This window comes from Melanerpes formicivorus, unplaced genomic scaffold (assembly GCF_026170545.1).
Source record: "Melanerpes formicivorus ecotype bairdi unplaced genomic scaffold, bMelFor1.0.p_v2 SCAF_5, whole genome shotgun sequence".
NCBI classification, from domain to species: Eukaryota; Metazoa; Chordata; class Aves; order Piciformes; family Picidae; genus Melanerpes; species Melanerpes formicivorus.
Window position 1 is genome coordinate 32025453 of NW_027142357.1, and position 14307 is coordinate 32039759.

A 14307-nucleotide genomic window follows, 5' to 3' on the forward strand; every position below is an offset into this window, starting at 1 on the left:
AGAGGAGAGGGAGGGAGAGGAGAGGAGAGGAGAGGAGAGGAGAGAGGAGAGGAGAGGCGAGGAGAGGAGACTCGAGAGAGGAGAGAGGAGACTCGAGGAGAGGAGGAGAGGAGACTCGAGGAGAGGAGACTCGAGGGAGAGGAGACTCGAGGAGAGGAGACTCGAGGAGAGGAGAGGAGACTCGAGGGAGAGGAGACCGGAGGAGAGGAGAGGAGAGGAGAGAGGAGAGGAGAGGAGAGGAGAGGAGAGGAGAGGAGAGGAGAGGAGGAGAGGAGAGGAGAGGAGAGGAGAGGAGAGGGAGGAGAGGGAGAGGAGAGGGAGGGGAGGGGAGGGGAGGGGAGGGGAGGGGAGGGGAGGGGAGGGGAGGGGAGGAGGGAGGGGAGGGGAGGGGAGGGGAGGGGGAGGGGAGGGGAGGGGAGGGGGAGGGGAGGGGAGGGGAGGGGAGGGGAGGGGAGGGGAGGGGAGGGGAGGAGAGGGGAGGAGAGGGGGAGGAGAGGGAGGAGGGGAGGAGAGGGGAGGAGAGGGGAGGAGAGGGGAGGAGAGGGGAGAGAAAAGAGAAGAGAGAGAAAGAGAAGAGAGAAAAAAGAAGAGAGAAAAAAGAAGAGAGAAAAAAGAAGAGAGAAAAAAGAAGAGAGAAAAAAGAAGAGAGAAAAAAGAAGAGAGAAAAAAGAAGAGAGAAAAAAGAAGAGAGAAAAAAGAAAAAAGAGAAAAGAGAAGGGAAAAGAGAAAATAATTTCCAACTGGGAGGAAAATAATGATGGATATTGAGAAACCTTATGTGGCTTGGAAGATAGGAGGACCTTTCAATGATGACATTAACCAAGCTGTATCCTGGATATAAGATGCTCAGAGCTGGGTCCCAAAGTCACCTTCAGGAAAGCTAAAGCTCCATGACAGCCTCAGCATCTGCAGTCACAGCCTCTTTATGCACCCCCAAAGAGGTGAAAGCAGCACAAGATGTGGCCATCCTTGCCTGCATTTCTTCCTTTTTACCACTAAACCTGAAGCTGATGAAATTCCTACCCATAATTTAACCCATCCTTTTAGAGTGCTACAGAAACTACAGACATTGTTTTAACACAGCACCCCAATCTCTGGAAATTCAGCTGCTCTTTCTTTCTTGTTGGAAAAAGTTCCTTCATGTGCAAATCCCTGCATACCCATATGGCCTGAATTCATTGAGTCACCAACACTTCTGAGTCTGTGGGGTTATCAGAGCTAAAAAAAGCCTTCCCTGCACTCTTACCATGCCAGAGCTAACACCCTGGGAGGGTTCAGCACATCCCTTTTCAAGCATTAAACAGGAAAGTTGTTCTATTCAGAACGTGCAATGGCAGTAAGGAAACAGCCCCATGCAATACATTCCTCCATTGCAGATACAAGGGGAGGAAAGGTCCATGTGCCCAAACTTACCGAGTTTGAGGGCAGAGGCAGCTTGTTCCTGCTGTGCCGGTGGTGCCAGCGGAGGAAGTGGAAGAGTGTCTCCAATAGCAGCACGTGAAGCCCAAAGACCAGAAACCGGCACATGCATTCTGCAGAGCACCTCTTCTGCTGCCAGGTCCCAGCCACAGCTATTGCCACCTGGTGCTGATGCCAGCCCTGACACGGCCTTTTTCCAGAAAAACTAAGGCACAACCCAGTCCTGCACCCCAGTGTCCTCCAGGAACCCTCACCAGGTCCCTGCACAGCACGGTGCCTTGCTTTGGCAGCCAGTGGAGGCTTTGCCAGCAGGTAAACACAACCAAAACTGTTCCAAAAGATGTTTGGATGCATAGGGCTGCTGGAGCTAAAGGGGCAGGATGGTGTTGCCAGGGGCAGGTCAGCAGCTCCAGGGAAAGACAAAGTTACTGTAGACTTTGCTGGCTGAAAGAAAGGCTGTGGGGCACCTTCCCAATGTTGCGGGGCCAAGGGAGAAGCTGCTTGTATTTCTGACCCACCATATCCCAGTTTGGGAATGAGCAGGGATCATGATGTTGAAGAGGCAAACACTCCCCACTACCAAGGCTTCAGTCAGCACAGTTCCTCTGCAAAGTACACAGCCAAAGGGCCTTCCCCATCCTCCCTTCCTTGAATCTCCTGACCGCTGCCTGATTTTAAGAAGTGAACAAAATTATTTAGGAACAAAGACATTAACCCAGGAATTTCTGCCCTTTAATCTCTTCATGACGTGGTCTGGGGTTTTCTTTTGTTCAAGGTACAGAGAAACACGGGGCTGGGCAATCTCCATGGTGGGAGGGAAGGTACCCCACAATATTTTGATGTGACATGACCTCAGGAAACACAAGATTTTACAGTAATGGCATTGTGGTTGTGTATCAATCTGGAACAGGGGATAACACAGCACCACATCACTTGCCAGCGATGCATCAGCACCAAGGAGTGTTTGAATTTTCATAGTAGCTGCCAAGGTCAAGGATGTTACAAACACAGGGAGGGCTCCTTGGAGCTACTGGTCCCAGGCAACTCAGAGGAAGCTTCAGCACAGAGCCACATCCCCACAACAGATCCAGACTCATTAGAAACCAATGGCAAAAGGCAATAGAAAGAAAGAACCCTGGAAGGGATGTTTCCAGCACAGAATGATCAACTTGAGTGTGGCTCAGTGCTGGCCGCACAAGCATAAATTCCCTCTTTACTGAGATAATTAAGGTTAAAAACACTTAGAAAAAGGCCTGTGACCCCCCAAATGAAAATGCTTTCTGTTCTCTTCATCTCAGTAGAAAGCTATCTTTGCTTCCTTCTGTAAGTAAACTGTAAGAGCCAAAGCTGCAGCCCATCAGACCATGAGATGGGATGAGGAGTCCCCCACAGGTGAGGCATCAGGTGCCAGCAAGCAGAACGGTGCTCAAAGGCATTCACTGTGTCCACAGCAAGTATGGAGAGGGATTCCTTGTGTCTCAAACTTTTATTGCACAAAAGGAGAAATAAATTATCTACAGGCTGAAATGATCAGAGATAAAAGGTAGTGATTTCCCTGTCCTTGTATCATCAGAACTGATCTGTGCTGCTGGGACTTGCGCATCTCCCCAGGACTCTCTGGCAAGGCTGCTGCCTGCAGGAAGGACAGTGCTTAGCAGAGGGTTTTTTACCTGGGGGACAGAAACAATGCTGACAGAGGTGTCCATGCAAGACCTCACCCCATGCCACAGGCACTGCCCACCAATCCTAAGGTCAGTGCAGGAAATCCTGTAGCATCCCCAGCTGAACCTACTGCATCCCAAATCATGGCAGCAGAAGAAACGACTACTTGTGGGAGCTTGCTGTGGGATGGGCTCGAAGTGTATTTTGTTAAGGCACTTCTGAATCAGCTGTCTCTCTATTTGGACACAGCTATGTTGTTGGGTCCCAGATGTCACATCAGAAAGGATGTGGAAAATCACTGTGAACAGCTTCTAAGACATCATTTCACAGTTTCACAGTAGAGGCCTTTATACTGCATTACTGCAGGTTTGATTCTATTTGTGAATATATTTCATAATCTTCTGCACTCACCACTGATTCTGGCCTATTGTCTAACACCTTAACTACTTTCTAAGACCTTGGTAATTGAAATACTGAGGTAGAAAATTACTGTATTACAAGCAGGCAAATTCATGCCTAGAGGAGAAGTGAATTGACCTGGAAGGTCGCATCCATCCGTGACACAGCTGGGAGCAGGGCGCTGGCTCCTGCTGCAGAGGTCACAGCTCCCAGGCACAAAGCATCCCCAGTCACCCAGGGGACATTTGCAATGGGGTGTTGTAAGCTTTTATAGTGGCAATGGTCTTTAGAGTTCAATAGTGCTTATAATTGAATTCTTTAAAAGGATTATATTGTCCTCAGTAACTCATCACTTCCCCAGACTGGCCCTTTCACTTGCATTTTTTTCCCTCATTTTGGATAAGATTTGAAACCCAGCAATGTTCTAGTTTGCATAAACAAACAAGCCTTGAATATATAAATAACCATTCATGTCCTTTTCCTAGATATTCAAGTATTTCACAAGGCACCGTGGCAGCCATTAGCATTTCTAAATGCCTTTTGAAGCCATGGCTTGATTTTCCCTCTGTCCTTCACTGGAGCTGTTTCCCAAATTCCTCTCTGCTGATGAGCGAGGACTGGTGATAGCGGTCCCGGGAGGCAAAGTCTGCGTTCTCCTCGGTGAGCTGCATGGTCTCCATGCCAACTGTTGCAAAGGATGGTGTCACCACGATCTGCTCCTTGGGAGATGGCCTTCTCCTGCAAACAGAGCAGCAGAGACACTTGCATCACCCTTTGTTTGCCATCCATTAGCAGCCGTGCTCTCGGATGTGCAAACAAGGCAGAGCACTTTGAGAAAGGGCTAAATCAGAGTGCTTTGAGAAGAGGCTAAATCCTTCTCAGCACCTTTGGGAGGCACACAGCTGATCTGAGAACACTTTTCTTAGAAGGAGCACAAAGAATACACTCTTTCCCCCCTGCAGACACTGGGAAAATATGCATTTTCTTAATAAATCAGTTTTCTTTTTAGATATTGGCTCTGGCACACATTTTCCACGTGAGACGAAGATGCATGAACCATTGCTAATGGAAAATAACCTTCTTATGCTTTCCTAAGCTCTAGTGTACAATTATTTTTTTGTAACTCTCTTAAATGAAAGAGGAGATTTTCCTCCAATCTCTTTGTCCCCGAGGCTGATTTTAAGAAAACCTTATTGCACATCTCCAAATCAAAACTGCAAGAGCTTATAGTACTGACTCAGACCTTGCTGAGCTCCTAAGAGCCTTAGAGGTGTCAAGGTTCCTTGGTTGCCTCCAACTCTCTTGCAGTCTAAGAGGATTTCTTTTTTACTATAAATTCATTAAAATACCTTGCCTGGATTTCAAGAAGACAGAGCTTAGCAAAACCCTGTAAATTACTACAATGCAGGGTCTTGCAGCATAGCAAGATAACTCAAGTAAAGCCAAAACACACTTTGTGCCAGCAGAGCAGAAGACCTGGCATTAGAAGAAGGCAACCAAGCTGGTTGGCTGACTCAGGGATTGCACTCTTGGAGGAGGGAGAAGTGGGCCTTGGGCACTCCCCACTCAGCCTTCCTCAGCAGGGTCTTTGCTCATCAACTGCACTGATTGAAGCAGTGTGCTGGTCTGGTAACCCACAGAATAAAATCTCCCTGAGACAACCCCACTTCTACCCACAGGAAGCAAGGCTGCCTCTCCAGAAGGGATAATTTTTCCTTTCCACACATGGTAACTCTCCATCAAGCCTCACATCTCAACCAGCCTCCCGTGGGGAATGTCTGACAACAGGCAATAAATAGGGTTGAGACATACTGAGGGACAAACTGCAAGGAAAACCCTGCTCTATCATCACAGCTGCACCAAGCCAAAATGACCTGTCATGAATCCATCCAGACCCTGAGGTGGAATCAGACAGACAAGTATCTGGGATAAGAAGCATCGGGGCCTGTCTCACTCTTCAGCACTTCAGCACAGCCCTGTGTGCCAGCCCTGTTCCCATCCTCCCCTCCTCATCCTTGGCTTGGGCTCATGTCACCAGTCCAACAAATGTTGTGAAAAGAGGAAGGGACAACCCCTGACTCCAAATGAGATATGCAGAAAGCACAGTGATCATCCTCAGCACCCTCTCATTCCCCCTTTCCTAGGTAGTCTGTCTAACCCAGGCTCTCATCACCTAATGCTTGGGCAAGTGTGCACCTTTGCACAACTGCTGTGAGAGGCAACAGTAGCTGTGTGAACAAAGCTATTCATGGCAAGAGGTGTTCTGGACCGGTGACTCTTCAGAGACCCAGTCCCATGGTTGGAGATTTCCACTGGTCTGATAGAGAGAGGGGTGGATGTGATGTGGGAGAACCAACTTGTCTGTTCTTTGCCATGCCACAGACCTGCCATAGGGACCCTAAAAGAGGTCTCATCACTCCCAGCTTCTCATTCCAAGCTACCTCTGCTACCAAAGACATGTGGCCATGTTACAGGGACTGCTACAGGCAAAGGCAGGAGCTGGCAAAACAAGCGTGGGCAAGTGCCAACGTACTTAAATGCCTGGACTTTCATTTATTTTCAAGGAGTGATCAAATTTGCACATATCATGCATGGCACCTTATGTTGGGCAGTCCTCACTTCTGTGCTCACTCACTGCAACAAAAAAGCAACCCAACAGTTTGAGAACCTCAAAACCCCACTGCATCGCACAGCAGCAGAGATGGTCACTACTCTCTGTGGGAAACCCAAAAGTCATGGCATTAATAATTAATAGGATCAAAACAGATTAACAAAACCAGTTAATAACTAATCAAATTAAATCCTGAAGGTCTTCTGGGAAGGAAAACCCCAAGACAATGCTACTGCAGTGCTGTGAAAGCTCAATCCTGAACAGTTCCTTCACTGTAGACCTTGTTTATTGTATTTGCCCTATAGCTATTGCGGCTTCCTTCCCAAATTTCTTCTCTGAAACAAAGCAGAACTGACACCCATGCCTGTTCCACCACTACCATGGTAATTTGTTTACAATGGATGGCAGATGGAAGAGGTAGAGGCTCCTGTTCTTCTTTTCCTATCAGATTTTCCAGTTCAACGTGAGCACAAACTTATTGGATAAGATAAATCTTAAGGCACCGAGATGAAGTTATCAGCTGATGTGTCCACGCACAAGGCAGAGGAGACTCCTGCTCCCACCCTTATGTGGCCAGTCATATGTCAGGCAAATGCAAACAAGCAGATATTTTCACCATTATGTAAGAATAATTTTGAGTATGCAAGAAGGGGCAGACAGACTGCCAGTCAATTCTTCCACCTCTCTCTGTGCACTTTAGTGGGTCATGGGAACAGAGATCACTGTCTCGGTCACTGCCAAGTGCCTGGTACCAACCTGCATGAGGTGATCAAAATCGACTTAATCCAGCCGAAGAAGCTGAAATTTGCTGCTGCTCCTACAGAGAAAAGGCATGAGAAGTCAGAATGCTGCTAATTCTCTCATAATAGCATTAGGCCATTGAATTTCTGCATAAATCTCAAAGCAATGTGCTTGTTATTAGCTTTCAGTGCACAAGGATTCTGCAGTGGTGAGAACACTCCTGCAGTCTCTCCACACATTGCAGCTTTTAGAGGACTGTCAAGAAACTTAACCCAAATTTCCCGTGCAGAACAACTGTCCTTTACCAGACTGACAGCTGGTGAAAACCCCAGTAGTGCCATGAGCAAAGCAGTCACCCACTGTTCTCCTCCCTGGACTTCAAAGATCGTGCCCACCACAGGGATGAGGAGACTGGAGGAGCCATTCAGCCAACCACAGACAGGGTGGTTGTGGTCTCATCATTCATTCCCTCTTGTCTGACCCCATGGTGAGCTGGTTTAGCTTATTATACCAAGACTATTTTTTTCTGATTTCTCTGTAGTTAGTTTCCTGCACTGGCTCACTGCAGGGGCAGGGAAGTGCTAGAGATGGCAGCAAAAGCAGCAGGAGAGGTTTGTGGTGAGGAATTGGGAGGAGAACAGAAGCCTAGCAATGCCTGCTGGATTTGGCTTAGGTTGTTGTGGAGGAAGGAAGAAAAGAAGGGATGTGCCAAAATCCCAGAGAATTTCCACAATCAAGGTCTTTATCTAGTCCTTAATACAGAGCATTTCTCAAGCTGGAGTCTTCCATCTTCCTTCAGTCCTTGGGAGAACAAACTCACGGATCATTGGATGCCATGTGACCACAACATAATGTTCACTCACAGCCGAAAAAAGTTCAGGCTGAACTTTGAAGTGTTCATTTCTAACTTCTTTGCTGTCCATTGTTCTACTGGATGCATGGGAATGCATGCACAAAAGGAACCAAATACAAAATGCCTAAGCATGCTGCTGTTTCTCAGATCAACTTCCAAAATTCTCTACACACTAACATAGAAATTGTTTTAAAAGTCTTTTTCAGTAAGTATTTCAAAAGCAGTTAACAGAGCTATAACACAGTAAATATACAAAGAGAAACTCCAAAGCCTGAAAACATTGTTTGTGTTTTGTTTAATATATGGGGGCTGTAAGAGGGTTGTTAAAACTTAGCCGATACAAATTAGCAAGTACTATCCACAACCTCAGCTCTTCCCTACTAACCCATACAGATACATGGAAAAGAAGACACTCACAAGTAGAGAGAGAATCCTTGAGCAATGTTTTGATGGTAACCATCCCAGGCAGCCAGTACCAGAACAAGAGGACACAGTCCCAGGCTGCGCCAGGGGAGGTTTAGGTTGGATGTTAGGAAGAAGTTCTATACAGAGAGAGTGATTGCCCATTGGAATGGGCTGCCCGGGGATGTGGTGGAGTCACCATCATTGGAGGTGTTCAGGAGGAGACTTGATGGGGTGCTTGGTGCCATGGTTTAGTTGTTTAGGTGGGTTGGATTGGTTGATGGGTTGGACACGATGGTCTTGAAGGTCTCTTCCAACCTGGTCTATTCTATTCTATTCTAACAGCTAGGTTCTTTATTTCTCACTGTCTGAGTTTCTGAAACCTAGTACCCACTTACCTACTGTGTAATAATCTTTCATCTAAATAAACTCCATTAGCTATTTCTGTGTTGGCTAAAAGGGGCATGAACTCAGCCTCCTTTCCAGTCTTGGACAAAAAGTGGCACATCCACATGTGCAGGTCCTCATCCATGCATGCACCTAGGCAAGGATGCATGCACCCACACATACGTGTATGCACAAGTACCTGAGCATGGGCACTCTATGTGCCTGCCACCCTCCCCCTTTAGAGACAGAGCAACCATGCCAAGGAGCTGTAGGTTCTGGTGAGCTGCTTCACTGCTTAATTTTGAACTCGTTAAGTCGATCACATGTGCAGACCTTTCTAATGCCCTCTGCCTGAAAGTTATTTTCCCAGATTACACTCCAAACACATTCAACCTGTTTAGTTCTGGAATCAAAAGGCTCCCTTGTTCCACACTTGTGAATGCTGAGATTTCATGAGACTCCTTGTCCTAATTCCCTTTTTCCTTAAGGTTTTCTCAGGTAGGTTTAAATTGATTAAATAAGTTAATTAAAATGTATTTATAGCAGATCTTTCTCATGACTGTGATGCATTTACAACCTGCCATCCCTGTATTAATATCTGGGTTTACCATATCAAGTACAATAGAATGAAGCAATAAACACAATATTCAAACTATCAAACTATCAACTGCTAGCTGAAGTTAGAATCCAATATAAAAGGAAAGAGTCAGAGAGAAAATGTATTAAAATTAGCCATAAAACAAAACTTCATTATTCACTGTGTCACCTACATATTAAACACAAGAGTCTCAATCCCTAATTAAGTTAAATTAAAGCTTAATTAAGTTTTACATAGATTTAATAGTACGGGGTGGGGGAAATACTCACCGAGGGGGAGTCCTGGGCTCACTTGGCCAATGTAGAAATACAGAATCACTGCTGCACCCAGGAGGACAAGGGTGTAGATCCACTGAATGACAAACATTATGATAAGGGACATGATGGCCTGTTGGAAAGACACGGTTTGGGGGTTATCCCAGAGTCCATGAGACAACACAGCAATGACAATGTCCTTTTTCTGTGAAGTCCAGCAGATCTGTTGGCCTCCTGCTCTGGCCCTTTGTGAGAGCTGACTGCTCACCTTCGCACACAGACTGACACAGGGTCAGTAGTTTGTTCCTCAACCTGGCAAAATGAGCATGCATTGAAACTCTGACAGAAGCTCTTCATTAACTGAGGCAATGCTGGGACTTTCAAGTTGTTATGAGAGCACCAGTAAATACTCTTGTTTTTTGCCAGAAATGATGAGTTTTACATAAATGCAAAACCAGTGCTTTAATAGCACCCCCCCCCCCTTCTGTCTTTCTCAGGGTCTTCTTGTGAGCAGTATGTAAGAGACATGCACAGTCAGGACCCAGCATGCAGCCACTCGGAATTATCCTCATGTGCATTTCCTTTTAGGTGTCTCCCTCTCAGTGATGGGAACATGACAAAAGCTCTCCTTGCACAAGACCTGCTGCACAGCCCAGTTCCTGCCCATGGGATGCAACCATATGGGTGGATGGATGGATGCTCCTGGGCATCAATTGCTGAGGCTGATGGTGCAGCAGGACCCCTAAGAAACCACATCATGTCCTGCCTGCAAAGCACTCCATGGTGTGGCTTTTGGCCACACATTGAGCATTTCCACCCAGTGTTATATGAAAAGATTTGGGTATGGTGTGGATGAAGTTTCTCGGTAATGAGGTTCCCACATTTTAGGAAGCCTCATTTGGTCCCATTATCAAACAGAGGGACAGTGCAGATTTACAGTGGCATCTTCAGCATCCTCAGTAGCTTTCAGTGAGCTACTCTATGTTCAAGAGGCAGGGTGGACCTCAGGTCTCTGCCTGGGCTGCTCCAAGAATCCAGAGGCTCATCAACATAGGAGGTAGATTTGGCTCAAGGAGCATATGAACAGGGGAAAGAATAACATCTTCATGGGTGAGATTAGGAGCAGCAAAGGGCTAAATGAGTCCAGACTGACATGACTGGTGAAGCTCAGAGAGGGCAGAGGGGAATGGAACCAGGATGAATAAATGCATCTGATTTTTGCCTCCGTGATTTCATTTCACATCATTCATAGCTTCTCAGCTCTGCTGCAACCTTTTCCAAAGTCTGATTATTGACAGGAAACCAAATCTGTTTTAATGAAGATGTCAGTCATCTCCACAAGCAAATTCCCCCCAGAAAGGCAGAGAGCTGACCGCTCCACAATGACAAGCCCTTGGGAGCCACATTAGTTACCGAGCTCAAAGACAGCATCCGCCTGCAGCCCCCTGAGGATGCCACTGCTCTAGAGGAACTCCACATCCATCCCACCCCTGGTGCTGCAGTCCCATGGAACCCCTTGCCAGGAGCTGGCTGCCGGCAACAGTAGTAGTGAATTTGAAAAGTAGGTATCAAACCTCACCCGAGGACTAAATTAAAAGGGTTTGGTGCATTGTTCAAGTGGGTTTGTTACATTTTACACACAGCTATGAAATCCCCATCCGTGCAGCAAAGCCATATGGTTCATTCATTATGCATATCTGACCCTTTTCCTGTCATCTGCCCAATAATCCATCTTCCCAAGATGAATTTAAATGTCTCAAACTCCTCAGCAGCCTGAGACAGAAGCTATTTTAAAGTTATTTATTCTTTATAGTAACGAGCTGGAGGAATGCTCCACTTTCCCCCTTCAATAGATGGAATTTCACAGCCAGGCTGCTGGAATCAGGAGGTCAGCACTAATGAAACCCCACCCTAAACTTGCAGAAACTGGCTCGTAAATAAAAGCAACACAGCTTTGGAGCTGACATCCCACTCTGTCCCACAGTAAGAAAAAGCAGGCTGGCACACAGTGAAAAGAGGGATGCTGATTTTTTTTCCCAGCCAGTCATGCATCTCTAAAGCCCTCAGATGGAATATCTATTGTTTTGGTTTGGATTGGGATTTATTACTTTTTCCTTTCTTGTTTTTTAATTCATATGACATCTGGTTTTCCCTGAATTTGAACTGCTGGGTGCATAGTACCTTAATTCAGGTGGAATATTTTGGGGAGGGGGGGGGGGAAGACATCTTAAAGTACTGGAGTGCAATTACACTGCAGTAAGTGAGGAATTTCTTTACATGCTCGACAGATCCAAACCAATGCTCAAAAGAAAAGATAACTACTTACACCAGCAAAGGAAACCCAGTGATTGCAGAATTTGGAGTAGAAGGATTCTGGTATTTGCTGAATTCCCAGCTCTGGATTTTGCTGCCTCATAGAAGATTCTACAGAAAAAAATAAAAAAAGTAATTAAAAGAAGAAACAAAATATTAGTGAGGAGCTATAATGTGAGGTTTTTTTCCTCCTTTCAAACAGGGAGCATCTCTTGCTGAGGGGGGCACTTTACAGACAATCCCACAGAAGCAAGGACTGCAGCCTCCTGCACAGGTCCCCACCGGCAAGAGCTGCAAGCACGAGAAGCCTATCTTAAAAAACCTCCACCCAATACACAAAACCCCACGAGGTGAACACTGTGCAAGAAAGCTTTGAAAAAGAAGTGCCCCTGCTACCTTGGTGTCAGAATGTGGGCACATATAGCCAAAAATAGGGGGCCTACAGGAAGGCTGGGGGGGGGACTTCTTAGGATCTCAGGTAGTGATAGGACTAGGGGGAATGGAATGAAGCTGGAGGTGGGGAGATTCAGGCTGGATGTGAGGAGGAAGTTCTTCACCATGAGAGTGGTGAAGCCTTGGATTGGGTTGTCCAGGGAGGTGGTTGAGGCCCCGTCCCTGGAGGTGTTTAAGACCAGGCTGGATGAGGCTCTGGCCAGCCTGATCTAGTGTGAGGTGTCCCTGCCCATGGCAGGGGGGTTGGAACTAGATGATTCTTGTGGTCCCTTCCAACCCTGACTGATACTAAGTGCAAGTTAAAAATAAAAAGGAAAGAAAAAAAGTTGCCAGCTCTGGTACTGAATCCATTTGAAGGCTACATCTGCCTGTTTCTGCCTCAGTTTCCCTATCGGTGAAAGAAGAGAAATAAAGCTGTTCTCCATTGGAAAGGTTTGTGAAGTTTAATTGACTAACGCTGATAAAACACTACAGCACTGGCAAACCCCAAGCAACCACACTGTGTGGAATACCACATCACCAACAAAACAAACCCAGGCTCTTAGCTGTGGATGTTAAATTCCAGGCTCCACACGCAGCATTTTGACAGCCTGAGTTTTAGATTTGCACTGCTCCATCCCCCTTAACCCACATCAGGATGAAGTAAACCCCAAGATACACTCAAAACCTTTTTAATGCACAGCATTAGGCATGCATGTGTAGAATAATGAGTATATAGTAAACAACTCTATGCTAAATATAGCCCTGCCTGCTTTCCCGTGGTTAATCCTCCCCAGGAAATTGCACTGGAACTTCTCCTGTGATGCACAGCGATGAACTCTACCCTCACCTGGAATACATGAGATTATTGGCACGAATCACTGAGTGACAGCTCCCTATAAAGCTAGTTTCATGCCTGCCTTCAAGAAAGCACAGGGAAAAACAAGGTCATAAACCATTCCCACATGAGCATGGAGATGTCCATCTCCTACAGCCCTTACCTTCTCCCCTCCGGCCAGAGAAGCCCCGCACCTCACTGTAGAGCTGATCCTCCAGATCCAGCAGCCTGGATGGCCCCTGGGCATCCACAGCAGGTGATGAGCATGGACCTGCATCGTGCCAGTGGCCCTGCTCAGCCAGGTCCTGTCTGCATTCACTGTAGGGCTCCACAGTCTCATCCCAAACATGCTGAGATGGGGGAGCATCATGTCGGAGATCCAGGAGGAAGCTGTCTTGCAGTGTCTGCTTGGCTGGCTTCTTTGCCTTCTTTTGTTTGACTTTTTGAGTTAAATTCTCAGCCTCTCCTTTTTCCCAAGTACCTGGCTCACTACGGAAGGGTTTAAAAAGCTGGTCCATGTCTTTTGTGAATTCCAGCAAGGTGCCATTTGATCTGCTTTGAATTACTCCATCTGCTGCACCCCTGGAAGACTTGTTGACAATTAGAGGCTGGGAAGAGTGAGCAGGTCTAGCATTTTCCGTCTGGGTCTCATCAGGTTTCTGCTGAATGTTGTAGCTCAAGGAGACTGAGAAATAGGAATAGTCTACAGCAATATATGTCAACATGAAGTTGATGGTGACTATGGGAGCAAGAACATTCACTTGTCCAATGCAGACGAAAGCCATGGTGATGAGACTTGTTAAGCAAATTGCAGCCACTGGAGTCTTGTTGGGTCCTTTCTAATTCATAAATAAAACCAATTTGAATTACAATTAATAACCATAAGCCTTGCCATGAGGATTCCCCACTTGTTCAGCTGTCATGGGCTGTTACCTGGGTGGTCTGCAGACTCCCTTGAGTCATGAAACACATGCATGTGCGAGTAGAGTCTCATCAGATTAATAATTAGAGAATAGACTAGAAGTGAAAAGCTGCTGAGCTCCCATCGCACCTCTGAACCTTACTCAAGCTTTGTCTTTGGAAAATTCATCCATTCTCTCTCTCTTTCTCCATGTTGAAACAATGTCATTAAAGCAGCAATAAACCTTCAGAGAGATCTGTGAGGCTTATGGAAGTCTGGCAATAAAACATGATAATTGGAGTTAACTGTTCGTCTCTAATTTCTCTACAGGACTCCGCATCATTGCCTACCCAAAAGGCCCCTGCATGCCACTGCTGGAAAGGCTTAGACTGCACAGAGCAGGGCCACCTTCACATCAGCAGCTTCTGGCTGAGAATAGAATAGAATAGAATAGAATAGAATAGAATAGAATAGAATAGAATAGAATAGAATAGAAT

The 14307-nt window shown here is 46.3% G+C and overlaps 1 protein-coding gene across 2 annotated transcripts in view; it reads right to left on the bottom strand.

Moving 5' to 3' along the window:
- Positions 1-2890: 2890 nt before the first annotated feature.
- The window catches only part of SLC12A8 (solute carrier family 12 member 8), a 62968-nt gene continuing 51551 nt past the window's right edge, over positions 2891-14307 (bottom strand). For both annotated transcript variants that reach the window (XM_068139036.1, XM_068139035.1), the window contains 5 exons: positions 13073-13748; positions 11653-11750; positions 9342-9459; positions 6848-6908; positions 2891-4218 (listed from right to left, as the gene is read on the bottom strand). In XM_068139036.1, coding sequence (XP_067995137.1) covers positions 4053-4218; positions 6848-6908; positions 9342-9459; positions 11653-11750; positions 13073-13748 — 1119 coding nt within the window. In that variant the 3' untranslated portion in view covers positions 2891-4052. The remainder of the gene's footprint in view (positions 4219-6847; positions 6909-9341; positions 9460-11652; positions 11751-13072; positions 13749-14307) is intronic.